Source organism: Bos indicus, chromosome 1 (genome assembly GCF_029378745.1).
Source record: "Bos indicus isolate NIAB-ARS_2022 breed Sahiwal x Tharparkar chromosome 1, NIAB-ARS_B.indTharparkar_mat_pri_1.0, whole genome shotgun sequence".
NCBI classification, from domain to species: Eukaryota; Metazoa; Chordata; class Mammalia; order Artiodactyla; family Bovidae; genus Bos; species Bos indicus.
The window spans coordinates 145030479-145058345 of NC_091760.1; the positions used below are offsets into that span (position 1 = coordinate 145030479).

At 50.7% G+C, this 27867-nt stretch overlaps 1 protein-coding gene across 4 annotated transcripts; it reads right to left on the reverse strand.

Moving 5' to 3' along the window:
- On the reverse strand, nt 1-26352 carry UBE2G2 (ubiquitin conjugating enzyme E2 G2). Of its 4 annotated transcripts, XM_019963323.2 has the most exons (7): nt 26204-26309; nt 17994-18074; nt 17848-17883; nt 17708-17753; nt 7188-7306; nt 4916-5040; nt 1-1735 (listed from the first exon to the last, which is right to left on the reverse strand). In XM_019963323.2, exons 4-7 carry the CDS (start codon nt 17746-17748, stop codon nt 1418-1420), a joined length of 603 nt encoding a protein of 200 aa, XP_019818882.2. In that variant the 5' UTR covers nt 17749-17753; nt 17848-17883; nt 17994-18074; nt 26204-26309; the 3' UTR covers nt 1-1417. The 4 variants fall into 4 exon arrangements, with proteins under 4 accessions (XP_019818882.2, XP_019818876.2, XP_070651981.1 ...); XM_019963317.2 differs by lacking the exon at nt 17994-18074 and having other exon boundaries at nt 26204-26352; XM_019963328.2 differs by lacking the exon at nt 17994-18074 and having other exon boundaries at nt 1490-1735; nt 4900-5040; nt 26204-26351.
- Between the last annotated feature and the right edge of the window lie 1515 nt (nt 26353-27867).

Consider the following 27867-nt stretch of genomic DNA (forward strand, 5'->3'; position numbering starts at 1 on the left):
TAGGGGGAAAATAGAGCTTTATTTTTACCGTAGACTCTGTCACAGAATAAGGACACCACGGGACTCTCTCGTTTCATTTAATACAAATGAATAGAGACATTCTGCAGAGGGACCGCCTCTGCACCGCCTCCGGGCTCACTGCCCTGTGGCCACTGCGCCCCGCAGTGCCCACCCCTCACACCTAGCCCACGGCCGCTTTCTCCTCTCCACGAAAGCGCTGCAGCCCCACGCGGGCCTGTGAGCACCACCAGGTGCGACACCTCCATTCCCACCCCTTTCCCAGGACCAGTCCTCAGACTGAACTTCAACCTGTAAATGACCCCTTTCTGAGGAGGAGGACTCGGGTTCCCACAGAAGCCTCTTAGCCAGAACTGCTGAACATTAAGCATCAGTGAGCTCGCAGGAAGCAGAGCCCTGCCCACAGCACGTTGAGCAGGGCGAAGGACAGCACAATGTCAAGTGTCCTGTAAGTCTTGTAGATTGTCCCTTATTTCAAAAATAAAACTCCTATTTAAATTGAACCTGTTTGCAACAGGCCAAATGTGTGATTCTGCACGCAACAGATCTGTTATTGCTTGAAACGTAACCCCCAGGGCTGAGCTGCCCACGCCGGGGCACGCAGACCGTCTCGAAATCACGAACCACAGCTGAGCGCCCGCCCATGACAGGGACCCGGGACCCGGAGCACGCTTCTCAGGCGCCGATCAGGTCCAGGTAAGGCACGCTCTGTGCTCTGCGCTGAGGGGAGCCGTTCCCTTCCTTCCCCTCCCAAGCTGCAAAGAATGGTTTTGTCCCAACAGTCATAGTTGCTGCCACAGCCACTGTGTACACACGCTCAGAACCTCCTAGCCTTCAGACTGGAAAAGAAAACCTCCTGCACACCCAAAAGGTGTCTTAGCTTTACATCCTCGCACTCCAGGAAACGTACTAGTATCCGAGACTCAAGGGTGAGCTGCAGTGAACACCAGCAGGGAAGACGCTGGGCCTGACAGCCAGCACAAGACTTTTCTATGCACCCCCTTCTCATTAATCCACATTTTTAAAAAGTATTTATTTCCTGACAGTATTTCTAAATGTGACTATTTGTAACATACAACAAATGAAAAATATGACTAGACTGCAAGAACAAAAACCTGCTTGTGAAACAAGGTACTGAAACAAAGCCGTGTGCTCCTTGCTGGGGCAAGGGGACCAAGAGGGGCCCCGGAGACAGCCACTGAGCCCTCCGCCTGGGCAACAAGGCCCCAGATCTTCAGGAGGAGAGTCACTGGCTCTAGTCACGGGGCTGGCACGTCCCCTCACCGCTCCCACTCCAGGAAGTGCTGGGTGCACAGGCGCGTCAGCGCGAGAGGCAATGGTGACAGCGCATCCGGTCCCCAAGCCCCTCGCAGGACGCCCCAGCTGCGCCTGGCTGCCATCATCCTACAGAAGCCCGCATTTCAGATGAAAAGCCTGCCTGGGGTAGAAAAGGTACAAAAAACACAGATGCTGTGGTTCTGCAAGCTCGCCTTTTTTGGTACCAGCACAGAGTGTCCGTCCCAGAGGAAACCCCGCGAACCGCCTGGCAGTGCGTCTGCGCGCGGCAGTGCGTCTGCGCGCAGCTGTGCATGGGCGCGGGAGGCTCAGAGCCCCAGCGACTTCTGCACAATCTGCTTGGCGACCTTGTAGAACTGCTCCCGGTCGTCCCGCCACATCTTGGAGGCGTCCACGTTGGCGCCGCTCTCGTCATTGGGCTCTGAAAGAGGGAGAATCTCCAGGTGAAAGGGGCTCGGCCAGGAAGGGCCTGGCACGACCCCCTATATCCCGTAAGGGCACTGGCATCTCCCCACGGAGGGGACCAGGCAGACCAGAAGCTGTGGGAGGCTGTCAGCTCTCTGGGGAGAAGAGCCCCTCCTGAGGGGCCAGGCTGAAGAGTGGTGTGAGCCGCCCTCGGGCTTCTCCAACCCAGAGCAACGGCTTCACCTTAACACCAGCTGGCTGGCCGAGCAGCTGCGGGGCCCAGCCTCTCCACTCCATGGAAGCACTCCCCCCACGACCAGGGTTTCAGCCCACTCCTCCCTCGGCTCCTCTGAGGCCCCCCTGTCCCGCCTACGGGAGTCCCTCCAAGCTGCGTCCCCTCCTGCCTCCTCCAGAGACAGCCCCGCACCTCACCTCCATGGCCAGGTCTTGGAGAGCACCCATCAAGGGTGGACACTCACACCCAAACTCTGCTCTTCCCCAAATCCTGCTCCCTCTGGACTCCCGTCCCAAAGACAACACCCCTCCACCCGCCATCAGGGCAGGAGCAGGAGCCCCCTCACACCACGCAGTGAGCATCCAGGGTCTTCCCAGCCTTGCCCGCCTCTCGGCTGGGACCTTCCCCACCAGCTTCAAGCACCTGGGCTGCAAGGACGATCCTTCCTGGGCGCTGCTGTATGGTCTAACAGCCCAGGAGTGCCAGGCTCTGGGACAGCACCTGTCCACAGGGCAACCTCCCCAAGCTGGGCTCCAGCCACACCCAGTCCTGCCACCAAGAGGCTCAGCACTCGCCCCAAATGCCCCACCCCCCTCACCTTTTAACTCCTCTGTGTTCTAAGCTGACCTCAGGGAGTGGCCCAAGCGCCCCATGTCCTCACCTCGGATTGACTGCTGTGGCTGCACCACTGGTGGGTGTGAAAGAGCCCTAGACTGTGGGGCCTTAAGGCTGGGGTCAGTGTCGCCTGAGCTTTACACCCAGGATACGGTGTCTGTAATACAGCAGGACTCCCAGGTCAGAGCACAGGTAACCATAGCCAATGACATGGCAGACAGACACAAGACCATCTCTACGTCCACAGTTATGAAAAGTAAGCTTATGCTTGGAGAAGAAGCTTATGCTTCTCTGCATAAAAAAGCAGAGAAGACTATACATCAACTACTCAGGGAGGAGGTTCATGACACTGTACAGGAGGCAGTGATCAAAACCACCCCCCAAAAGAAGAAAGGCAAAAAGGAGGCCTTACAAATAGCTGAGAAAAGAACAGAAGTGAAAGGCAAAGGAGAAAAGGAAAGATATACCCATCTGAATGCAGAGTTCCAAAGAGTAACAGGGAGAGATAAGAAAGCCTTTCTAAGTGAACAACGTAAAGAAGTAGAGGAAAACAACAGAATGGGAAAGACTAGAGATCTCTTCAAAGAAAATCAGATACCAAGAGAACATTTCCCACAAAGATGGGCACAATAAAGGACAGAATGGTAGGGAAGCAGAAGATATTCTGAAGAGGTGGCAAGAACACACAAAAGAACTATACAAAAAAGATCTCCATGACCCAGTTATCCACAATGGTGTGATCACTCAGCTAGAGCCGGACATCTTGGAGTGTGAAGTCAAGTGGACCTTAGGATCACTATGAACAAAGCTAGTGGAGGTACTGGAATGTTGTGCTCAATATGCCTGCAAATATGGAAAACTCAGCAGTGGCCACGGGACTGGAAAAGATTAGTTTTCATTCTAATCCCAAAGAAGGACAAAGCCAAAGAATGTTCAAACTACTGCACAACTGCACTCATTTCACATGCTAACAAAGTAATGCTCAAAATTCTCCAAGCCAGGCTTCAACAGTACATGAACCAAGAACTTCCAGATGTTCAAGCTGGATTTAGAAAGAGCAGAGGAACCAGAGATCAAATTGCCAATATCCACTGGATCATAGAAAAAGCAAGAGAATTCTAGAAAAACTTCACTGACTATGCTAAAGCCTTTAATTGTATGGATCACAACAAACTGGAAAATTTTGAAAGAGATGGGAATACCAGACCACCTTACTTGCCTCCTGAGAAACTTCTCTGCAGGTTAAGAAGCAACACTTAGAACCGGACATGAAACAACAGACTGGTTCCAAATTGGGAAAGGAGTACATCAAGGCTATATATTGTCACCCTGCTTATTTAACTTATATGCAGAATATATCATACAAAATGCCAGGCTTGATGAAGCACAAGCTGGAATCAAGACTGCCAGGAAAAATATCAATAATCTCAGATATGCAGATGACACCACCCTTATGGCAGAAAGTGAAGAAAAACTAAAGAGCCTCTTGATGAAAGTGTAAGAGGAGAATGAAAAAGCTGGCTTAAAACTCAACATTAAAAAAACTAAGATCATGGCATCTGGCCCCATCACTTCATGGCAAATAGTTGAGGAAAAATTGGAAACAGTGACAGACTTTATTTTCTTGGGCTCCAAAATCACTGCAGATGGTGATTGCATCCATGAAATTAAAAGACACCTGCTCCTTGGATGAAAAGCTATGACAAACCTAGACAGTGTATTAAAAAGTAGAGACATTACATTGCCAGCAAAGGTCCGTATAGTCAAAGCTATGGTTTTTCCAGTACTCATGTATGGATATGAGAGTTGGACCATAAAGAAGGCTGAATGCCGAAGAATTGATGCTTTTGAGCTGTGGTGTTGGAGAAGACTCTTGAGAGTCCCCTGGACTGCAAGGAGATGAAACCAGTCAATCCTAAAGGAAATCAATCCTGAATATACATTAGAAGGATTAATGCTGAAGCTGAAGCCCCAATACTTTGGCCACCTGATGCAAAGAGTTGACACATTAGAAAAGACCCTGATGCTGGGAAAGGTTGAAGGCAGGAGAAGGGGACGACAGAGGATGAGATGGTAGGATGGCATCATAGACTCAATAAACATGAGTGTGAGCAAGCTCCGGGAGCTGGTGATGAACAGGGCAGCCTGGCGTGCTGTAGTCCATGGGGTCGGAAAGAGTCGGACAAGACTGAGCGACTGAACACCACCACTCAGGAAGGACCAGCGAGCTGCAAGACAAGGGTTAGTGAAGAAAGAGAAGCAGGCCCCAGTGTCAAGTCTCTTCTCTGGACCAGAACTGCTTCTGTCTTGGGGCGGCGGGGCGGTGTTACCTGCCAGCATGCTCACCACCGACAGGAGGATCTTCTCCACGCTCTGCACGGGGCTCCAGCGCTCGGCGCTGCTCTCGTAGCCCATGGGGTCGTCGCCAGGAGCATGCAGGATGGAGATGCAGACTCTGCCATCTGGGTAGACTGCAGGGCAGGATACACACGGTTAGCCAAGGGAACGCTGGTGACTGGGCACCCGGTCGGACCACGGAGAAGAGGCGTGAGCAGTGGCCACTGAGGGGAGCTGTCTGCACCCCGACACAACCGTGGCCTGGATACCACACTAACATCCACACACTGCCCACAGGCCCAGCAGGCCCCCAGGGCACCGCTCAATCACGAACACGGTGCTGGGCCAGCCTGCACAGCCCTAGTCCCCGTGGGGTGGCCCCATTTTCATACGGATTTTACAGGTATTACATCCAAGGGAATAAATGAAAGGCCATTTGGTCGTCAGATATTCTGCCCACGTGTCTCATGTAGTTAGGATCTTCACAACACTCTCATTATGAGCTTCTCAGATACTCCTCATTCTGCCATTAAGCCCCTGAAGTGGACTGTGTAAAACACAGGTTCCTGTGACTAGGATAAAGGCTACAGGAATTACTTAACTATCCAGAAAAACATAGGTACTGAGATTTCTCCTGGTAACTTATTCTAACAGAAAATGACCGCCTGAATTCTCTGGAAATCAGCTGTGCTTGAATTGAAACCCATCTTCCATCAACAGCACCCCTAACCAGACCCTCGGGATGCACCTGCCACTTCCCTTTCACAGCTCTCAGGTGAATCGGTACAGGCTCAGATACCCAGGGATCACTCGTCAGCCTGTAAGGCTGCTAAGTGGTAACAGTAACAGGCAGTTTTAAATAAACTGGCTGACTTCACCTCCACCATCTTGTCACCCTCTAGCAGAGGGAGCAGCTCTAAACAGCCTTTCCTCTACACCTCGCCCCTGCACCCCAACATCCAGCTCCAGCGGCTGCTGCGCTCTCACTGAAGGGTTAGAAGTCCACGTGCCATCTGTCCTGGACACTGGGATGTCCGTCTGAGGTCCACACACACAGGACCCAGGCAGCAGCCAGGACACTTTGAACAGCTCTCCCTGCCACGGACAGAGAGGACATGTCCAGTTTTCAACTTCAGCGTCACTTCCTCATGGAAGTGGTAGGACCATGTGACGGCACTGCTGCCCCAGAAGCATCAGGAAGTAGCTGTGTCCCTGCCCCACCCCACTGCAGCCATTACTGTGACCTCCTAAAACCCACCCCCCCCCCACCCAGGGGCCCACGCCCACCCACAGGGCTTCGTCACCAGCACCCACCGCTGGTGCCAGGCTGACAGTCTCTCTCCTCCAGCCACGGCAAAGCCCCAGCCTGTGCACTCACTCTGCCCTCTGCACTGCACACCGTGGCCCTTCTGAGACCACGCTGGTCATGCCGGCCTCTCCACCCCCTCACACCCTCTCCCAGCCTGTCAGGGACCTCCACTGCTCCTCAGACAAACATCAGAATCCTTAATGCTGACTGAGAGGCCCGCCCTGGTTTGCCCCTGCACCCCCAACACGGGGCCTCTGTACAGGCCAGATCCCCTCCCTGCCCCACACAGACCCTGGCCACCCCTGCTGCTCCTCCCACAAGAGGGGGGCTCTACACCCCCATCGCAGGTGCCCTCCTGGCCCCCATGGGGCTTCTCATCTGTACAACCCCGTGATCAGCGCCCATCGCTGCCCTCAGATGGGAGCTCCTGACCGTCAAGCCCCTACCTCTGACTATTTGCTCACTGTGGCACCCCAGCAACCCACGGCGAATCTGCCTCAGTGTTTATGGACTGACCAACCTTCATGATGCTGTCACACAGTTCTCTCAAAAACAACTAACAAAATAAAAGTGGCACACATACTCACTCCCTGTAAGGCTAAATTTTAAAACCGTACTGATTATCTGAACATCAAATATAATATTATCAGACTATTAGCACTCCCATAACTCAACAACTTTATTGGCCACATATGTCTTTAAACTACCTCACAGGTGTCATTTTAAAGAATGTATTTATCTTCAATGTAATCTTATTTTTAATTACGCACAATCGTCTTCACAGTTGCATTTTACTGTTAACCACCTTGAACTTGCTGACTTCTTCAGTTGCCGCTACTGACCACAGTGACTGTCTAACGGTGTATTATGGGAAATTCCACACACACGGCAGAACCGCAGCACGCGACGCACGCCTGCCTGTGCGCACCTCCAGGTGCCCCTGGGCCAGCACACTCCTTCAGGAGCACTTACTGTTGGGGTGAAACATCTCGCAGGTAAATCTCATCTTTGGGGGACTTAACGGGTAATCAAGTGGGAAACTCAGGATGGCAGGAAACACCCCAAACTCAAAACAGGTGTCTTCTGGGCCCCTGGAAGATATAAAAGAAAAACAGAAACAGGTAGATTTTCTTCAAAGTCTATCATGTTTTAGACATAAGTACTGCTGCTATTGCTGCTAAGTCGCTTCAGTCGTGTCCGACTCTGTGTGACCCCAAAGACGGCAGCCCACCAAGCTCCCCTGTCCCTGGGATTCTCCAGGCAAGAACACTGGAGTGGTTGCCATTTCCTTCTCCAATGCATGAAAGTGAAAAGTGAAAGTGAAGTCGCTCAGTCGTGTCCGACTCTTCTCGACCCCATGGATTGCAGCCTACCAGGCTCCTCCATCCATGGGATTTCCCAGGCAAGAGTACTGGAGTGGAGTGCCATAGACATAAGTACAAGATACTTCTACTGCTTTACAAATAAATGCAGGTGAAAAGATGATCTAAATAACATGATGAATTGCCTCTGGATGGGAAGCACTGTGTCGCTGTCTCCTTCCAATCCGGCTTAAACCATGAAGGGCGGGCCAGGCAGAGTTTCACATTAGCAAGGGTGAGAGTGAGGCCGCAGCGCCTGCCAGAGGAACGGGATCAGAGAAGAGAGCCGGAGCCGGCATGCGGGCGCCCAGGATCCCGTACACGCACCAAGGCACGTGTTAGAGCAGGCTCCACTGTACTGAACGAACAAGCGGCCACCAGCTGGTATCTCGAAGGCTAGTTGTAGCTTTTGAAAGTGCCTGAGAAGTGACTCTGTAACCTCCAAGGGGCAGACCCAGAGCACACAGGGATGGCTGACTGATGAGGCTCGAGCGCACGTGTGTGAGCCGCGAGCCCTGACCTGCAGGCCTGGGCTCGCTCCACATTCTGGGCCGAAAGTCACCCGAGTCCTCGCTGTCACCAGGCACGCGCCTGCCTGCCTGGGTTCACGTCCTCCTCGTGCGGAAAATGGCAGAAACGGGCCAAACCACTTTCAAAGTCCTGTCAAATTTTAAAAACACTATTCTGAACAATAGACAAGATGCAAGGCCAGCAGAGAGAGCGGCGAGCCACCCCGCTCACAGTGTGACGGGGGGAACCTCCTCCCCTCACAGATACAAATGTCTCATAAAACAGGCCCGACACTTAGACCAGCTTTCCTAAGCAAACGTTTATAAGGAGGCAGAACTGACGAATAACAGCTACACACGTTGACACAGGGCAACACTTTGGGAAGAGCAGTCAGTCCAACAAGGAGAAGGGATCCTGTTCTCTTCACAGGAGCGGAGAGGGCCTGAGGCCAATGTAACCCCCGAGCCCCGAAGACAGCAGGGGACAGAGAGCCTGTGCCACAGCAGAGGTTCCCTGTGCAGACACCTGACTTCTCCCTGGTGAAGGCGCCCAGCGCAGCAGAGCTGGCACTGCGCCACTGTTGGGGGTGCAGGTGGAAATGGTCAAAACGAGATCAAGGCAACAAGGGTTTGGTGGAGCCATTTTTTCTCAACGGAAGACACACACGTGGATTCTGAAAACTGTGTCCCTGCTACTCTGGGGGAGACCAGAGGGAAAAGCTGGTCAGTGTGGTGCATGAGTGTCCAAGACAGCGGTACCAGAGTCTGGGACAGGACGGCCACACAGGGGGCGAGTGTGGGGGGCTCCCCGACAGCTGTCCCAAGCCTTCCCCTCTGAAGGGGTCTGCACCCTGCCCACTTCTCCAGCAGAGGATGAACACCACTGCGGGGCTCCCCACGCATCCTCCCAGGGGAGGTGCCAAGAAGGCTAGGGTCCCCCCACCTCGGGCCGGGTCCCAGATCAGGTGGCTGAGGGGGCGCGGCGCAGAGCACAGCCCAGGCTGCTGACCCAGGAGCCTGCAGAGCAGGCCACGGGCATGCCAGGAAGGCTCGCAGCGCCTCACTGTCCCTGGCAGCTCTGAGCCAGAACAGAAAAGAATGTCTAGGTAGGTCGTGTTTTTGGACTGAGCCAACTAGCATTTGCTCAAGACTTTGATAACAGGTCTTTGTTTCTCATAACAGGGCTTTCTTTAAAATAAAACAAAACCCACTGTGTCGTCCACAGCTTCAGAAGCAAGATCAAACATTTCCTAAAGTGCTCCCACATCTGAAATATCAAAGCTACTTTCAAATACTCTGGCTAGCGGGCTACTGGTTGAAATGGGGGCTTCCTCTCTTCCAGGACACCCAGTGCCTTGGCCCAGCACGCGGGTGTGCCCACATGAGTGGTGGCACGCCAGCTGACTTCACGGAAAATGCTATCGAGTAAATTCCTGAACTTAGATGGGAGACATAATTAGTGTTGTTTTTGGACAGCTTTCTTGCCACACTTTAGGACAGCCTTGCTCCTCTTCCACTACAGAGGGCCTCACCTCAAAACCATATTTATCTGAGGCAAACAAACTCTTCAAAGCCTATGAGTTATTTTCTACTGTAATTGACTAAAATGATGGCCTCAATTACTGCAGAGCTCTGAGAGATGTATTTTATTTCCTTTCTGAGACCAGCATTCAGAGCAGAGCAGAATGGCCTTGGTCTCCTCTGTAAAAGCAGCAGTCCACTCTGCTCTCCCGGCTAGAGGGGAGCGAGAGGCTGGGGCCGGCACCGTGAACACAGCACCTACGTCCCCGCCCGACCAGGCCCAGCAAGGCTCGGTCCTCTTGTAGGACAGTGGTTGCGGTCACTTGTAGAGCCAATAAACACTGGAGACACCCGGGGTTAATCTTCCAACATCACCCTTAAGTGAAGAACTGTGCTTTGCTTCTCATCTCTAAAACTGTAACACAAGAGATAACACACGAAGCCCACGGCTGCATTCCGAAGGCGATGGGGAGGCCAGGGCACTCCACCGTGGAACCTGGGTGTGTCTGGGCTCGGTGAGCCATCTGCCCGCCAGGCATGTTCCAGGACCGCAGCCTGCCCGTCACTCCAGCTGCAGCAGGTGTGGAAGAAGCTGTGTTCATGCTGTTCTCTTTTTCAAGTTTGTCACAGCACACAGACAAGATGTCTCAAATGTACACACAAGGCTTGAAGTAATGGACAGACTGTAAACCCATTCACTAGCACGCCCTTGAACTGGATCACCTAGGAACAATTACTCTCCAAAGCCAGGACCATAAAAAGCATAAAAAAAGCATATGAAAGCATAAAAAAGAAGGGCACACGGCTTCACTGACACTCTCAGTCAGGGGAGCACACCGCCCTTGCCCACACACTGCAGAACCACAGGGAGCACCCAGCTGGCGGGCAGGCAGGCAGCTGCAAGGGGTGCCAGATCAGGGGCTCTGCTCTCAGTCAAAGCTTCATGCCAAAGCCCCTGCCTCCCCTGCCCACATGGGCTGCATACACAGCCCCCAGGAGCCAGGACTCCAGCTCTGGGGTGCCCTGCTGTGCTTCAAGGCCCCCAAGTCACTGAAGGCACGCTTGCTGCATGAGGGCCACCTGGCCAGCAACGGGGCTGCAGAAGCTGCCAGGAAGGTCCTGCTGACAGGACTTACATCTGTGGGACAGACAGGACAGGCCACAGGGAGCTGTTGTCCTGGGGGCCAGTGGGAGCCTGGTGGTCTTAGCTGGACTGAGTGTCTACAGCCACCTGGGACCAGCCCTCCTCAGCACTGTCTCTGGGACGGGCCCAGACAGCTGCGAGCCTCTGTCATGTTCTCAGCACCCCAGGTCCTGACGTAGAGAACCAGTGCTGGTCACTCTGAGGAAGAAAAGCACCAGGCTTCCATTTCAGGAAAGCACAGCAGTAACAAATACAGTTTCCTTCCACAGAATTATTTTCATGATTAAATCTCTCTAAAGGTAGCCTACAGTTATCCCCTAACTTTTGCCTGTAACAGAAATTTCTGAAAACTACATCAAATAGATTTGAACTATATTTAAAGCTCACAAAATAAGTCCATCAATTACAAGAACATCATAGCGAATGATGACATGGACAACAGCATCGACAATGTAAACTCTGACTCTAGAGAAAACAGGTATGTTAGAAAACACGCAAACACAGCAGCACAGAGAATAAATGCAAATGCTCCCCTTCCTGACCCACCTGAGGCGGCCACTGCCGAGTCTGCTTACCCTCCGGGATTCCCTCCACACGCATCCACTCGCACCTTCACCCACAAAACGGGGTCACTTCGTTAACAAGTATCATGGCACCACCGAGAGGAGTTTTTTAAGACCTGAATAAGTGGAGAGACACTCCACGTGCGTGGACTGGAGCACTCAAGATGGTTAAACAGTCAACACGCCTCCAACTGATCTAAAGACTGAGCACGATCCCGATCAAATCCCAACGGCTTCTTCACAGAAGCTGACAAGCGGATCCCCAGATTCCAGTGGAAACACAAGGGGCCCAGAACAGGTAAAACACCTTGAAAAGGGAGAACAGAACACTGCCCAAGTTCCAAACATACTATCAAACTGCAGTGACGGAGAATGTGCGGCACTCACGGAGGGTTAGACACAGGTCAACAGGACAGAATTCAGAACCTTCACACCAAGGGTCAACTCATTCTGACAAAGGTCCAAAGTGATTCAATACAGGAAAGATTTTCTTTTCAACAAATGGTGCAAGACAAAGGGACTGCTGCTGCTGCTAAGTCACTTCAGTCGTGTCCGACTCTGTTCGACCCCACAGACAGGAGCCCACCAGGCTCCCCCGTCCTGGGATTCTCCAGGCAAGAACACTGGAGTGGGTTGCCATTTCCTTCTCCAATGCATGAAAGTGAAACGTGAAAGTGAAGTCGCTCAGTCGTGTCCAACCCTCAGCGACCCCATGGATTGCAGCCCACCAGGCTCCTCCGTCTATGGGATTTTCCAGGCAAGAGTACTGGAGTGGGGTGCCATCACCTTTTCTGACAAAGGGACAGTCACATGCAAAAGATATGAAGCTGCCCCCTACCCAATGCTATACCCCCAAATTATCCAAAACAGGCCCAAAAATCTAAATTTAAAAACTTTAAATGTAAAACTTCTAAAGGAAAACATGAGAGAAAATCTTTGTTATCTTGGATATATGACACCAAAAGCATAATTTATACACAGAAAAACTGCTAAACTGCACTTTCAGTTCAGATCAGCCCCTCAGTCGTGTGCGACCCCATGAAACTGCACTTTATCAGCAATAAAAACCTTTGAGTTTCAAAAGACTCTCTTAAGAAATTGAAAAGGGACTTCCCTGGTGGTCCAGTGGTTAAGACTCCCAATGCAGGGGGCACAGGTTTGACCCTTGGTTGGGGAGCTAAGATCCCAAATCCCATATGCCACACAGCATGGCCTAAAAAATTAAAAAATGGAAAGAAAATATGCAGACTAGGAAAAATATCGAAAATTACACATCTGATAAAGGACTTGCATCCAAAATATATAAAGAATTCTTAGGACTAAATAAAAGACAACCCAATTAAAACTGGGCAAAACTTTCTAAGTTCACCAAGAAAGACATCTGAATGGCTCTTTAGTCCATGTAAAGATGCTCAACAGCCTCGGTCACCAGGGCAACGCAGACCAAACCCACACTGAGACCCACCTCACATACACCAGGACAGCTGGCATCAGACAACACAGACAGGGTGAGGAAGTGAAGAAGTGAACACTCAGCACTCAGGTGGGAACGTGAAACCGTGGCTCCGCAAGTCTACTCCTGGGCACTCAGCCCAGGGGACGGGACACCTGTCTGCACACTTAGACCCGAAGTTCACAGCTGCACCGTCACAACGGCCCAAGAGGGAAGCAGCCAAACAGCTGCCTGCGGGTGGGCAGATCCCTGCAGGAGATGAAGCACACAGGCAGGAGCCGCTGCCCCAGGCCGCACCGAGGAACCTCGAAGGCACCACGCCCAGAGAAGGAGCCAGAGGCCCTATCCTGTGACTCCACTTGTGGAAAAGTCCAGAAAAGGCCAGTCAACAGTCAGAGAGCAGATCGATGGTGCCGGCGGCTGAGGGTGGAGTGGGGACTGAGCGCACACAGGCATGAGCACTTTTCTGGAAATGCTCTAAAAATGACTGCGAAACTCTCCTTATTTAATGTACTAAAAATCACTGACTTGGCACACTCGATCCAAGTAAAACTCTGCATGTAGATCCTTTCTCAATAAAGCTGCTCAATGTACCCAGCCACACCAGGGTCTCTCAACCTCAACACCACTGCCACCTCGGGCATCCTGGGCACTGTGGGGCACTCAGCACTCTCCCACCCAGGACAGGGCAAGAGCTTCCCCTGCCACCTGGGGGTGTCAGCCACAGTGTCTCCAGACATGGCCCAACATCCCACAGGAGCGGCCCTACTCAGGGACAACACTGGTCTAGACCTGCCTTCCAACATCTGCATGAACCGTGGCCGTGCCGTCGGCATCCTGCTGACTGGACGTCCGTAACTTGGGCGGGACAATGACGTTTCCACATTTTTTTTTATGACTGCAGTGAATGTTGCAATGAACGTCCTCACACACAGGTCTTCATAACACCTCTTTTTTTTGTTTGTTTGTTTTTCAGGTTTTGTTTTTGGCTACGCTGGGTCTTTGTCACTGTGTGGGCTTTCTCTAGCTGCAGAGAGGGGGGCTCCTCTCTAGATGCAGTGCACGAGCTTCTCATCGTGGTGGCTTCTCTTGTTGAGGAGCACGGGCGCTAGGCCCGCAGGCTTCAGCAGTTGTGGCTCGAGGGCCCTACAGCACGCGGGCTCCGATAGGTGTGGCGCAAGGGCTTAGCTGTCCTGCAGCCTATGGGATCCTTCCGGATCAGGGATGGAGCCCATGTCCTCTGCACTGGCAGGCAGGTTCTCATCCACTGGACCACCGTAAGTCCTTTATAACACTTCGATGAAGGACCCCCAGGCAGCAAACTGCTGGGCCAGAGGACACGCAGTACAAATTATTCACATGTGCTGTAACAGCTCAGGTTCATCTGAGCAGCCACAGCACTAACGGGAGCCAGCTTCCGTACTCGTCATGAAAGCCTGGTACAGAGGGCGGCACCATGCCAGTGGCCTTGGCACTCAGCATGGGCCAAGCACAGCCTAGGAAGGGCCTCAATCGGGGAAGTCTAGCCACAGCAGGTGTGAACCAGCTGGGACCCAAGTGTGCCGGCAGACACGGGGATGGAGTCAGCCAAGGGCCCAGCCATTCAGGAAGGGGGGCAGGTCTGCTCGTTTCATCACAGCCTCAGGGCCCTGACCTGGAGATGGGACAGCAGCTCGACCATGGCAGCTGCTTTAAGAAGCCTGAGGTAGGACAGAAACCGGGCAGCGAGACTCCAAGGACTCCACGCCTTGTCCTGACATGGAAGATAAACTACCACCCTGAATGGCAGGGCTCCTCCTATCCTGCAAAAGCGCGTGTCCACCGCCCCCGACCACTGCCACGCCACAGCAAGGGCCACTGAGGTTGCACAGGCCAGAGACCCTGGAGCTGGACAAGGTGGACGTGAAGCCATTTGTCGACAAAACTTTTGATCCAGAGAGGCAGAGTGACTGCCCAAAACCATAAAGCCACTCAGACACACACAGCCCAGGGACCCACAGCCCTCAGCAGGACTGATCGAAAGCCCCAGTCCTTTCCCCCTGGGCCATGGGCTCAAAATCTACCTTAAGCTGGGCCGAGAGTCACTGGAGTTCCTGTCTCCTTTAGTCCAAGAAAAGGCTGTGGTGACTTCATTACTGTTCCTTAATTAGCTGCGTTTCCCATCCTAGGCCCTTAACCTTGCCTTTTCAGGGCAGAGCTGTGGGGCTACCCGGGACACATCTGTATCCTCAGACGAGGCCCCCATATGACTGGCTCTCGGTATTTGCTGCTGGGACATCTGAACAGACGTTTTCCTCGCTGCACAGCTGAGGCCTCGTAGGTAAGCACTACAGCAAAGCCAACAGCACCGGGCTCCCAGAAACAGGCACAGCGCTTTTTAGAAGCACAAGGGAATGGAGGGAACTCAGGAAACAATCAAAGAATAAAAAGAGGAAAGAGAAAACCTATCACACCAAGGAGCAAAACTCAGTCAGCCGTCTGCCAGAACAGCGGAGTGAGACAAATCAATGGGAGGACAGTTAATTCCTTAATAGATGTTTTCAGCACATTTGTAAACGGCCTCTTGTTTGTGGAAGGATCTGGAACGGGACCAAAACCCACAATCTCAGCAGATCCCGGGGCCGGGGAATTCCACACTAACGCAAAAGCCTATTCAAACACAAAAGTGCTCTACCTAAAAGCAGTTCTAATCACTTTTTAAGATAAGTTTTCAAAATATTGGTTTAATTTTATACTATTTACCTATAATTAGTAATATTTACTCTAACAGATTCATAACAGTAAATCCTTTAAAAAACACCACACACACTGGAAGGCTCGAGTGTCCCAGAAGGGCTTCTCATGTCCTGTTAAACGCGCCTCGGCCACGGCTTGGGAAGGCTGAAGGGCCATCAGGGGCTCGCTGACCCCTGTGCACCCACAGACAGGCTGCCCTGGGCGGGACAGAAAGAATGCACGTGACCTGACAGATGGAAAAGACGTATTACAGACCAAGCTCACGGGATTCAATCTCCTGTTTCCCCAAAGATAAAAAGCTACCACTGACCTGAGTGCCTCAAAGCAGACAGGCTGACCAGGAGACGTGCCCTCCAGTTTGGACCTGCTTCAGGGGGTGAAGGACAGTACCTGCTAGATACAAACAGACTGTGAAGCCATCCTCCTGCCAAAAGCACTTCCACACAGGAAAGAAATGGGCATCACAGGCCCAAGCCGCTGGCTGTAACAAACGATGAGGCAATGCTGGGTGTGACATATTTTCTTTGGATAGTGTTTATTGGTGATTTTTAAAACAATTTGCTTACCAAAAAACCTCACTTTCACACCAATTTTCACGTATTAATCTAAGCCCCACAGACAAGATTCAGCAGCAGTTTGTCTCAGACTAAACCTGATATGCTGCTGCTGCTAAGTCGCTTCAGTCGTGTCCGACTCTGTGCGACCGCATAGACGGGAGCCCACTAGGCTCCTGTCCCTGGGATTCTCCAGGCAAGAATAATGGAGAGCGTTGCCATTTCCTTCTCCAATGCATGAAACTGAAAAGTGAAAGAGAAGTCGCTCAGTCGTGCCTGACTCTTAGCAACCCCATGGACTGCAGCCCACCAGGCTCCTCCATCCATGGGATTTTCCAGGCAAGAGTACTGGAGTGGGCTGCCATTGCCTTCTCCGAAACCTGATATGAGCACTGAGCAAATGCAGAGCATCTGCTGATGCTAACAGTACACTGCATGCCCAGGTGCACACCTGCTCCAGCAAACCTCACACACCTCCCAGGCCTGCCCCACCAGAGCATGCCTCGACCCAACAAAATCCCACCTGAAGAAAACTTGCTAGCTAACCGAAAGGCCTCATTTTACTAACAAGAACACTGAAACTGAGTTTAATTTCAGCTTCCTTAAATTCTACCTAACCACATTTTGTTTAAAATACCACCTAAGAACGGTCAAGAATCACACACCTAAGGTCGAAAGAAAACAAGGGCCTGGGTCACAGGGCCAAAGAACACTCTGGAGTCAAAAGTCCACTGCTCTTTCCAAGAAGCGACACTTAACAGTGAAATATGACATCCAGGCAGGACCTTTCTAGAATGAAGTCAGGAACCACATTGCTCACCTTGGAACTAAGCCATGTCTCTAAGCCAGGGACAAGGGAAGGCCAGACACGGTACACAGCAGAGCAGCAGCAGGGGACCGGAAGGACTGGGAAGGCGGGGAGAAGGGGACGGGAGAAGTGGGGGACGAGGAGCGGGGAGACGAATCCAGGCTGCACCCACAGGCCTGGGGCCGCGCTGCACCGAGAAGCCCTCCCCACCGCCAGGGCCCCAGGCTCTCAAGGACTTTTCAAAGCCGGAGCCCATTCTGTTTGAGGCTAACCCAGAGTCCAAACTTCATCATTCTGAAACTCTACAAATACTTAACTAAGCCTTTCACTGGCTTTAAGGAAACACTCGTTCCCTTTGGATGAATGTTCCTGCTGTTTGTATTTTTTTCTTTTCAAACTTTTTATTTTATATTTGGGTACAACTGATTAACAATATGACAGTTTCAAGTGGACAGCAAGGGGACTCAGTCATACATATACAGGTATCCATTCTCTCCCAAACTCCCCTCCCGTCCAGGTTGCCACATACCACTGAGCAGAGTTCCAGTGCTACAGAGCAGGCCCCTATTGGTTATCTATTTTAAATACAGCACTGTGTACACATCCATCCCAAACTCCCTAACTATCCCTTCCCCCATCCATCCCCCCAGGCAATCACAAATTTCTTCCCTTCTGTTTTGTAAATTAGTTCAAATGTTCAGACAGAGAAAAACTCAACAGAAGAGGTGCACTTGGCCTTTCTCTCTCCGTTGACGCCTCCAAGCAGTCACACTGCTGAACGTGACTCACAGTTCTGATTTCCAGTAAAAGCTTAAAACCAAACAACACATATGATGAACTCACATGATCAATGCCTCCCATTCAAAAAAATTCTCTTCATTCATGGGGCCTGCAGGCAAAGAAGAAATTCCACAACTTTAATTCTGTAGGAAACTTTGGCAGTTAGGAGTAAATGATAAAGACTGAACTTCACAGAACCTTACCTGCCACAATTCCTTCTGGAGGATTCAGCGTTAGTTCTGTAAGATAAAAGGTAAAGCCATTATGAAAAAGAATGCATATTACCTTGCATTTTAACAAAAAACTGTAAAACATATAAAGCTATTCATACATGACATGGCATACATACTAGCAAATGGAGATTTTGCTTGTCCCAAGTGAATGCCGGCTGCACTGACACTTCAGATCAAGACTGTGTGAACAGTTCTTTCTGCCAGCAAAAAGGAAACTTTCAGAACTGCCAACACTTTCACTTTACAATGAAAAAACAAACAAACTGGCTTAACTTTCCAAAATACTCCTGCTGGTTATTCTGACTTAAGCTCATACATCAAACATGATATATTAAATCCCGACTGAATGGGAATTCCTGTCATGTTGACAGTGGTCATCAAAATGATGATGCTGACTAAGGACCTGCAGTCTCCTGAGTCTTCCCTGGGAGAGGACCCCGCCGGGCCCCACCGAGTTCAGCACCTGCTGGGGTGGTGACCCAACCACTCTGCTCCTACAGAGGAGCCCGTGAGCATGAAGCCCCAAGAAACCCTGGCACCTTGCTGAACTCTGTGGGCCACTGAAGCCGGGGAGAGTCAGGGTGCAACTGCACGGCAGACTTGAACCATAGGGAGGATGCATGCTGCTGAGCTGGAAAATCCCGCCAGAGAAACAGGTTTCAGAAGGATGTAAATAGTCTAGTTCTGAAACATCAAGTTAAAGATGCTTACAAGTCATCTAAATGCAGTCTGTCAAGGGGGAAACTGGACCTGTGACTAGAGCCCTAAAGAGCAGTCCAGGCTGGACACATAAATCAGGGGTCGTGAACACAGGATGGCGCCTGAAAACAGGAATGGAGTAAAATTAAATAAAACGTAAAATGCATGTGCCCACAGACTCGTACGGGAATGTTCCCGGCATAGGACTATCATAACAGCCTCACATAGGAAACAACCCAAATGTCTATCTATGGTAAATGAACAAGGTACGATCCATCTACACCAGGGACACTGCTCAGCCACAGACACATATTCTTGCCTGGGAAAGCCCATGGACAGAGGAGCCTGGTGGGCTACAGTCCATGGGGTGGCAAAAGAGTTAGACATGACTTAGCAACTAAACAAAAATAAACATGACCCAGAAAGTCATCTCCAGAGTGTAAACTCAGGTATGTGTGCACACGGGCACCAAGAGACACGCTGCAGAATTTTTTTTTAATTGTTGATGTCATGACTTCAAGACTAGCGTTAGAATCTAGGTAGCAACCAAGATGCTTCTGTGCAGAGGAACTTGTAACAAATTATAACAACACCCAACTATGAATCCACTTCTAGAAAAATCTGAGGAAGTAGCAGGTGAGAAGTCACTGGATGTGACTAAGCAGTTTTAGACAGTAACACATAGCTTGCTACCAGAAGGGACAGAGAATGGACCCTGATCAAGCATAGTAACTAAGAGTAATAAGACCTCTCTGGAATCATTCCTTCCAATGAATATCCAGGGTTGATTTGCTTTAGGATTGACTGGTTTAATCTCTGTGCTGTCCCAGGGACTCTCAAGAGTCTTCTCTAGCATGACAATTTGAAAGCATCAATTCTTGAGTGCTCAGCCTTCTTTATGGTCCAACTCTCACATTCGTACATGACTACTGGGAAAACCATAGCTTTGACTAGATGGATCTTTGCCGGCAAAGTGATGTCTCTGCTTTTTAATATGCTAAGTTTCTCAAAGCTTTCCTTCCAAGGAGCAAGTGTCTTTTACTTTCATGGCTGCAGTCACTGTCCACAGTGATTCTGGAGCTCAAGAAAATAAAATCCGTCACTGCCTCAACTGATTAGGATAGATGAACTACAAAGAGCTAAAGAGGGGTGGCGGATATAGTCAGTAGGAAAGGGAGTGAGGTGCCTGGGCCTGGAGGAGGAACTTGCACCCAAAAGAGCTGGCCTTTTTCCTCCTGCATGGAGTTCCTTGGGAACTACCCCCCAACCCCCTCAATGACACCCTCCCTTCAGGGAAGGGCAAGGTCTAAACTCTGCAGCTGGAGAACAGCTACCTCCAGCAGCCTGACCCCATCCTTGGTCAACAGCGGCACCTACTGGTCAGCAAAGAATTACAGCAACCCCAAGAACCCACCTGCCAAAGCAGGAGACGCAGGTTCAATTCCTAGGTTGGGAAGATCCCCCGGAGGAGGAAATGGCTACCCACTCCAGTGTTCTCTTGCCTGGGAAATCCCAGGGACAGAGGAGCCTGGCAGGCTACAGTCCACGGGGTCGCAAAGAGTTGGACACGACTTAGCGACTGAACAACAAACAACGCTCTGTTTACTTGTTCTGCTGTTTTGTTTTTAAAACACACACACAACCATATTGCTTCATGTTTAATGATAAAAACAACTTCAAAAAGAGAAACAAAATCTTAATATCAGAGGAATTTGCAATGCCCATTCTTTGCCACTGATTCCTTGAGAATGATAATTGGTTGATAAAAACATTAAGTAGTGACTTAAAAAATAGATACCGCACAAAATAAAATATAAACTTTGACCAACAGTCCTATTTCTTGGAATTTATCCCCTGGACACAAGGGTAAAAATAAGAAAAGGCGTGTGGGTAAAGTTAGTTATTTCAAGGCTTTTTGTAATAGCAAACAAACAAACAAAAGAGCTGGCAACGCCCCAAATGTCTACCAACAGGGGATCAGTCACATTATGACGCCCCTACTGACGGGACACCTCTGTGTCCTCATACAGGATGAACTCCAGGATGCAGCAAGTGGCACAAAATGGAGAAAAGTGCATAACTGGGATCTTTAAAAAAGAATTAAAATTAAATGAGGTCGGGGGGGCGGGCCCTAATCCACTCTAACAGGCGTCCTTTTAAGGAGATTAGGGCACAGCACGCAGAGGGATGGACACGTGAGGACAAGGAGGAGACGGCTGTTTACATGCCCAGGAGAGAGGCCTCGGGGGGCCAGTGCTGCCACACTGGATCTCTGATTAAGGAAGCGATTTCCGTGGCTTAAGCTCCTCAACCTGTGGCACTCTGTTACAGAGGCCCAGGCAAGCTAATACAGCACTCAAAAACTCAGACAGCCATTTGGAAATCATCTACAAATAAACCTTGATCTTTATCCCATACCACACACAAATCTTGACATGAATCACAGATTGAAATATAAGAGGTTAACAGTATAAAGAAATCACAGGAGAAAACCTTAGTGAGCTTATGTTAGGCAATGATTTTTTAAACATAACACAGGAGGCAAGAAATGGTTTAAAAGTCAATCAACTGGACGTCACTGAAAATTTTAAAACCTTTGCTCTTTTAAAGGCACTGTTATGAAAATTACAAGGCAAGCCGCAGGTGCTGTCACTCAAGGGACAGAGGGAAGCCAAGTGAAGGAGCAAGAGTCCTGCCAAACAGCCAGTGCACACAGCTCACACCGCACAGCGCACTCCAGATGCTAACCGGGCAGCAGCACCTGCTTCTTACCGCAGGCTTAAAAAGGCAAGCCACAGTCTAACCGAAAACATTTTCAAAATGTCGAACAGAAGACCTGCACCAGCATTATATAAAGAACTCTTAGGATGTAATAAGGAAACAATAAACTCAATTAAAAACTGAGCAAAAGACTCAAGACATATTATCAATAAAGATATAAGGATAGCACATAAAAACAGGAACTAAAACCATAATAAGATACCACTACACACCCAGCAAGCAGAGTGACTAAAACTTTAAACCTGCTCACACCAAGTGTCAGCAAGTCAGTGGGCCTCCTGATACCCTGCTGCTGGGAGGTAAAATGGTATAGCTGCTTGGAAACAGTTTGGCTATTTCTTTAAAAATCAAACACACATCTCACATGTGACCCAGGAACTTACTCAAAAGAAAGACAGGGAGCCACATGTTCACAGCAGGTTTACCTGTAACAGCCAAGAAAACTAGAAACAACCCAAAGGTCCACTGACAGGCGAATGCAGTGACAAGCTGTGGCGGGTCTGCCCACACAGAGGAACGTCCCTCTGCAAGGACAGGGAGCGACAACTGGCCAAAGCAGCAACCTTGAAGAATCGCAACATGACTGCAGAGTGAAAGACCTCTGACAAAGAAAATACAAACAACTAGGAGAGTGATAAACGTGACCGAAGGTGGATTAGTCATTGCCTGGGCGCTGGGGGTGCAGGAAAGATAGGGCCCAGAGGATTACAAAGAGGCAGGAGGCGGCTCGGGAGGTGGGACGGCTGCACGAACACCAAAGTCATCAATGAACCCTTTATAGACCAGCTTACTGCAGGTCAATTATACCTCAATAAAACTGTTTACAAAAGGGTGGCTAGGAAAATAGACACCACAAAGGTTGAAAGACAAAGCACAAACAGGGATAAAACACTTGTAACACATAACCACTACTCAGCAGTGAAAATGGACACAGCTCTAATAAATGAATCTCAGAAACAGTGCTGAGCAAAAACTCAATTTGCAGAATACATACTGTGCAATCCCAGCCCCACTAAGTATAAAACCAGGCAGAAGTCAGTAAAATGTGTAGGAAGATATCACATGCTTCCCAGGCGGCACTAGTGTAAAGAACCTGCCTGCCAATGCAGAAGACAGAAGAGACGCTGGTTCAATCCCTGGGAGGGGAAGATCCCCTGGAGGAGGAAATGGCAACCCACTCCAGTATTCTCACCTGGAGAATCCCAAGAACAGAGGAGCCTGGTGGGCTACTGTCCATTGGGTCATAAAGAGTAAGAAACGACTGAAGCGACTTGGCATGCATGCATGCAGGAGGATATTAAGTGACAGAACTATAAAGAAAAGAACAAGGAACACAAATTCGGTGGTCGTCACTCCTGGTGAGGGTGGGAAGGAACACACACCAGACTGCTCAGTTCCTGCTAACATTCTCCTTAAGCTCGTGTCATTTTACTATACATCTGAATGTACACCTCCTATATTGTTTAAAATACAACACCTTTCACAATAAAACCTTTAAAAAGCTAAAAAGAGTTAAAGACAGGGAAGGACGACAGTAATGGGAAGGCCAGGGTGTCTGGTGTTCAGAGACGGCATTTCCAGGGGAGTAGGGCAGGGAAGGGCTGCCCATGGGGCTGAAGAGTCGTACTGGGCAGAGGGGTCGATGAGATCAGAGGCAGAAGGGCTGCGGCACACAGAGGCTAAGAGGTCAGAGGCTAAGAGGGCTTCTGGGCAGAGTGACCCAACCTGAATTTCTCCTGTGCTGGCAACAGAGCCTGGGCCAGCGTGGAACCCCAGATAGAGGAGAAAGTCTGAAAGTGGGCCAACAGACTACACGTGGATACAGAATAACATGAATCAGCAAAGACAATCGAAGGCTTGCAGCCCAAACAACTGGAAGAACAAGGCTGAGAGGTATCACAGATGGACTTAGGGCTCCCGCAGCAATGCATCACAGTTGAGTGGGCTTAACACAAAAGAAACTTGTTATGTCACAGTCTGGAGGCTAGAAATCCCAGCAAAGTGTTGGTGGGCCTCGTTCCTCTGAAGGCTCTGGGAAGGATCCTTCCTTGCCTCTCCCAGCTTCTACGGATTGCTTCCAGCTGAGACAGAGAAGGCTGTGGGGCCACAAGGTGCAGAAGCACAGGGGCTTGGCTCTACACACCTAAGTCTGGGGTTCCTACTATACCGTACTGGCTTTAACAGCGCCCCCAGGAGTCTGTGAATGTAACCTTATTTGGAAACGGGCGCTGTGCAGATGTAATCGAGTTAAAACAAGGACACGCCGGATTAGGATGGGTCCTAACCAATGACTGGCATCGTTATTAGAGGGAAGCCGGCCGTGGGAAGCAACCCGTAGAAGCCGGGAGAGGCAAGGAAGGATCTTCCTAGAGCCTTCAGAGGAACGAGGCCCGCCAACACTTTGCTGGCATTTCTAGCCTTCAGACTGTGACATAATAAATTTCTTTTGTGTTAAGCCCACTCGATTGTGATGTGTTGCTACGGGAGCTCTAAGTCCATCTATGATACCCCTAGAAAATCCCAGATGCATGAAGATAAAACATCAAGAAAAGAGGTCGGTTTGAGACACTTTGGTTCTTTCCCTGTCTCTCCTTTTTTCTGGCTGTAAGAACCTGGGCAAATCATTTTGTCTGTTACTCAATTCCCTACAAAATCTGTAAAATCAGGAGCCTGAACAGACTCACACCCAAGGTCCTACCACCTCAGAGTTTCTGCAGTTCTATGACTATTCAAGTACAAGACAGTGGGCCTAAACCCCATCCAAATCTATCCAATCCCTGGCACACAGAAACTGCTTCTGGGGGGATACCTTCCCAAAGGATGCACCACCCTAAAATACAGGAGGACAGCAAGCCGGGATGCTAAGGCACAAAAGACAAGAATCACTAAGTGGAACTTTGTCATGTTCCTGAGATACAGCATCAAGAACAAACCCCCCATAATACACTGTAGTCATTTTTTACAGCTGATGTGACAATGACCACAAACTCAGTGGCTGAAAACAATATCCACTGATGACCTCACAATTTTTGTGTTAGAGGCTGGGCACCCACAGGCCAGTTGGTTCTCTGCTGATACTCTCACAAGGCTGCCACCCAAGTTCATTCAGGGGCCTGGCAGGATCCCACTCCCAGCGGCTGCAGGACTGAGGCTCCAGGTCCTCACCGCTGCCAGCCAGGGGTCATCCTCAGGTTCCAGAGACCACCATGTTCCTCTGGTCCTGGCCCAACCCTGTCAGAGGGGTCCTTCTCCTGCTCTGGGTCCCCGACCTCCCCTCCTGCCTCCTCGTCTGTTTGGGGGCCTCGTGTGATGACTGGGTTCCACCCGATAACCCAGGACACTCTCCCCACCTTAACGTCAGCTCCTTAGTTACCAACATCTCCAAAGTCCCTCACAGCGGTGCCCAGGTCAGTGTCTGGTGGGTAACCGGGGACTGGCGTCTTTGGGAGACACTTGTAGAGCTCTGTGCTACATACACTCCAAAATGTTGTGCATTTACACATTAAAACACACAAGATACATTTCTGTGATGCAGCTTTGAAAATCAACTGCTATTTACATTTTATTACTACAAACTGACAATATTATTACTACAAACTGACAATATGGTTGAAATAGTTAATGAGACTTTTTTAAGTTCGGTAAAGGGACAACATGAGAAAATACAAGCGCAATGATGCAAAGACTGGACTGAAGCAGCCACCTAAATTCCCTGTGCAGGGGTTTTATAGTGTCTTCTACAAAAATAACACCCACTGGCAGTCTAGAAACAGGGCCAAACACACAAACAGATACAGCAACACACACTGGGATGGCAGGAGATGGCATGTGTCCCCAGACACCTGACCCCAGCCAGGTGTCCCATGAGGAGACAGAGGCTGTGGCCCCCACCCCAAATCTGTTCAGGGGGAACCGTATCTCCCCACTCTGCCCCCAGAAGGCTTTCCTAAATATACATTCTTACCTTAGAGAACACTGGATGGTGAGCACTATTTAAACGTTTATTTTAATAAGCCTGCACTTGCAACACGGGTTCCCTCCAGCCAAACACCAATACTCTCTGTGCAGAGCCACCAAGACGATTTAGGGTGCGCGCATGTTTACCAGTTCGCCTTATGACATTCATTACTGTAGTTTATCTTCAAGTTTCTTCTGAAAGTGTTCTCAGTATAACGACAACTGTCACAGCGCACGCTCTAGACAGCCAGCTGTCAGGCACCTGCCTAAGGTCCATCCTCACAGATGGGGATGGGGGAAAGTGCGGGGCGAGGGCCAGGCCAAGGTCGGACAGCTGACCGGCAGGTGTGAAGCGCACGCAGGCTGCAACCGTGTCCCGGCAAACACAAGAGCATTCGTCCCCCACTCATCACCGAGACTCCAAGGGCGCCTCCGCGGTAGAAGGCAGAGAACGGTTCTCGTTTTCCCCTTTGCCTTCAGCAAACATCAGAAAATCCTGCGGGCACTAAGCACTAAGGACGCTGTGTCAACACCACCCAGAAGAAAGGTAGGTGGCACCGCTCAAAAACCCTTCGTTAAAGCGGAGACCCGAGTCTGACCTTTCACCTCCGGCCCATCACAATGCGCTCCCCACTATCCCCAGGACGCTTCCTGGACTTCCCAGGAGGCCGGCGAGGTGCCCCTCCCCGACCCGCGGGTGTCCGCGAGGCTGGGGCAGCGGGCCCTCCTGTTACCGCAGAGCCGGCGTCTCCAGATCAGCGCCACGCCGGCCTCTCCCAGCCGGACGTCGCGGGCTGTTCCGGGCGGTCGCACGAACCCGTCCCGACGGCGCACCGACGGAGTCCACGCCCCGCACCGGACTGCGGGCAAGGTGCAGTCTCGAACTCACGTTTGTACTCGGCCATCAGCCTCTTGAGCGCCGTCCCCGCCATCGTCCAGGCAACAGCTGCGCCTTCAGCCTCTCCTCCTCTGCTCTCTTCCCTCCCGCCCGAGGCCGGGGCCACTTCCGGGTCGCCGCGAGGGCACAGGAGCGCTTCCGGGGCGCGGGGCGCGTGCGCGGTGTCCGGGCCCCGAGCCACTTTGTGCGGTCAGCTCCGCCTCCCTGCATCCAGGTTCCAATAGGAAAGATAGCAGATTTCGGAGCCTCGGGCTCCAGCAGAATGTGTGTGAACCGTCTGTTCCGTCCTCGAGGCCTCCGGGGTTTCGCCCCGGGGACGCGGACGGAGGGTGGAGACGCCGAGGAGGGCGGATGGAAGGCCGGGTGGGCAGGGAGGGCGGATGGAAGGGCGGCTGGGTAGGGCGGCCTCTCGCGTGCCGAGTGAGCGGGTGTCGTTCAGATTGTTCTTGGGTTGCACCTGGTACCGTGTTAGGGCTCCTGCGCCGTCACCCGCGCAGTTCAGAGGCGGTGACTTTCAGGCGCAACTGCAGTTAAAGCGAGAACGTCCACGCGGAGAGCGGTTGGTGCTCGGTGGCGACTCCCACGCGGTTTGAGGTTTGAAAAAGTTAGATTGGCGATTGTGGCCGTTTTATGCTCTCAGTCTGGGTTCAGCTTGGCCTGGAGAGGAGCTTTGGAGACCGAGGAGGGAGCAGAGCAGCAGCCAGACACCCCCCTACCCCAGGGTGGATGGGCTTCCCGCACAACCGCAGCCCACCGCCCCACGCCCCGCACGCCCCAGGCAGCAGCCCCCTCGGTCTTCCCCTAGACATCTGCCTCAAGCCAGCATCCACCCCCGCTGCTCTGACTTCTCCACTAATGTGTATCAGGTCACTAGATGAGTCCTTTTAAAATTAATATTCATGGTGGTTCTACAGCTGATTGGCCCATTTATTTATCTACTCCTCTATTGTGTTTCTTAGAACCCCATTCCTAAAAGTTTTTATCTTCACAACACTTATTCCAACATACTGTTGGGTAGAATTTACTACATTATGCCCTGTGTAGTTTTCTAGTATAATATATATATACAACTTATTATCTGTCTCCTTTAACCAGAAACATGTCCCATGAGGGCAGGGAGTTTTTGTCTCCTGTGTTCCTGGATGTGCTGAGAAGCATCTGTTGAGTTGAATAAAACCGTGCAAATAAACCTCACAATGATGCATGTTTGTCAGTAGAGGAATCAACAAAAATTCAGCCTGACATTGTCTTCTCAAATGACCATGGTGATTTATATAAAAACACTGTACTTTAAAACAGTTCCAAAAAGTAATGGGTTTGCAAATACTCCTAAGGTTTCCACCTCCCATTCAAGTAGTTACCTTCTCTGTGATCCAGCTACACCCATCCCCCCATACAGGTCAGGGGTCAGACGGCGACTAAACAATTCTACTTGGAACAGGGCATTAGTGCAGGTGATGAAAAGTACTATGATCAACATGAAGCTCAGACAACAGCACCCATTAGATGCTGGGTGTTGTCTGAACTGCATCCATGTCTGTCACTTGCCGTCTTTCTGAGGTCATTCTGTTGTAGCAGTGTGTGTTCACCGTTTGTGTTCAGCAGTGTGTACCAGGATTAGTTTCAAGTGACAAAAACCCAAAATATGAGGTGCT

Coding starts and splice junctions, on each gene's coding strand:
- UBE2G2 (XM_019963317.2), bottom strand. CDS start 26,246: ATGGCGGGGACGGCGCTCAAGAGGCTGATGGCCGAGTACAAAC. Junction 17,884..26,203: donor GCTGATGGCCGAGTACAAAC/GTGAGTTCGAGA, acceptor TTTATCTTACAG/AACTAACGCTGAATCCTCCA. Junction 17,754..17,847: donor TCCAGAAGGAATTGTGGCAG/GTAAGGTTCTGT, acceptor CTTTGCCTGCAG/GCCCCATGAATGAAGAGAAT.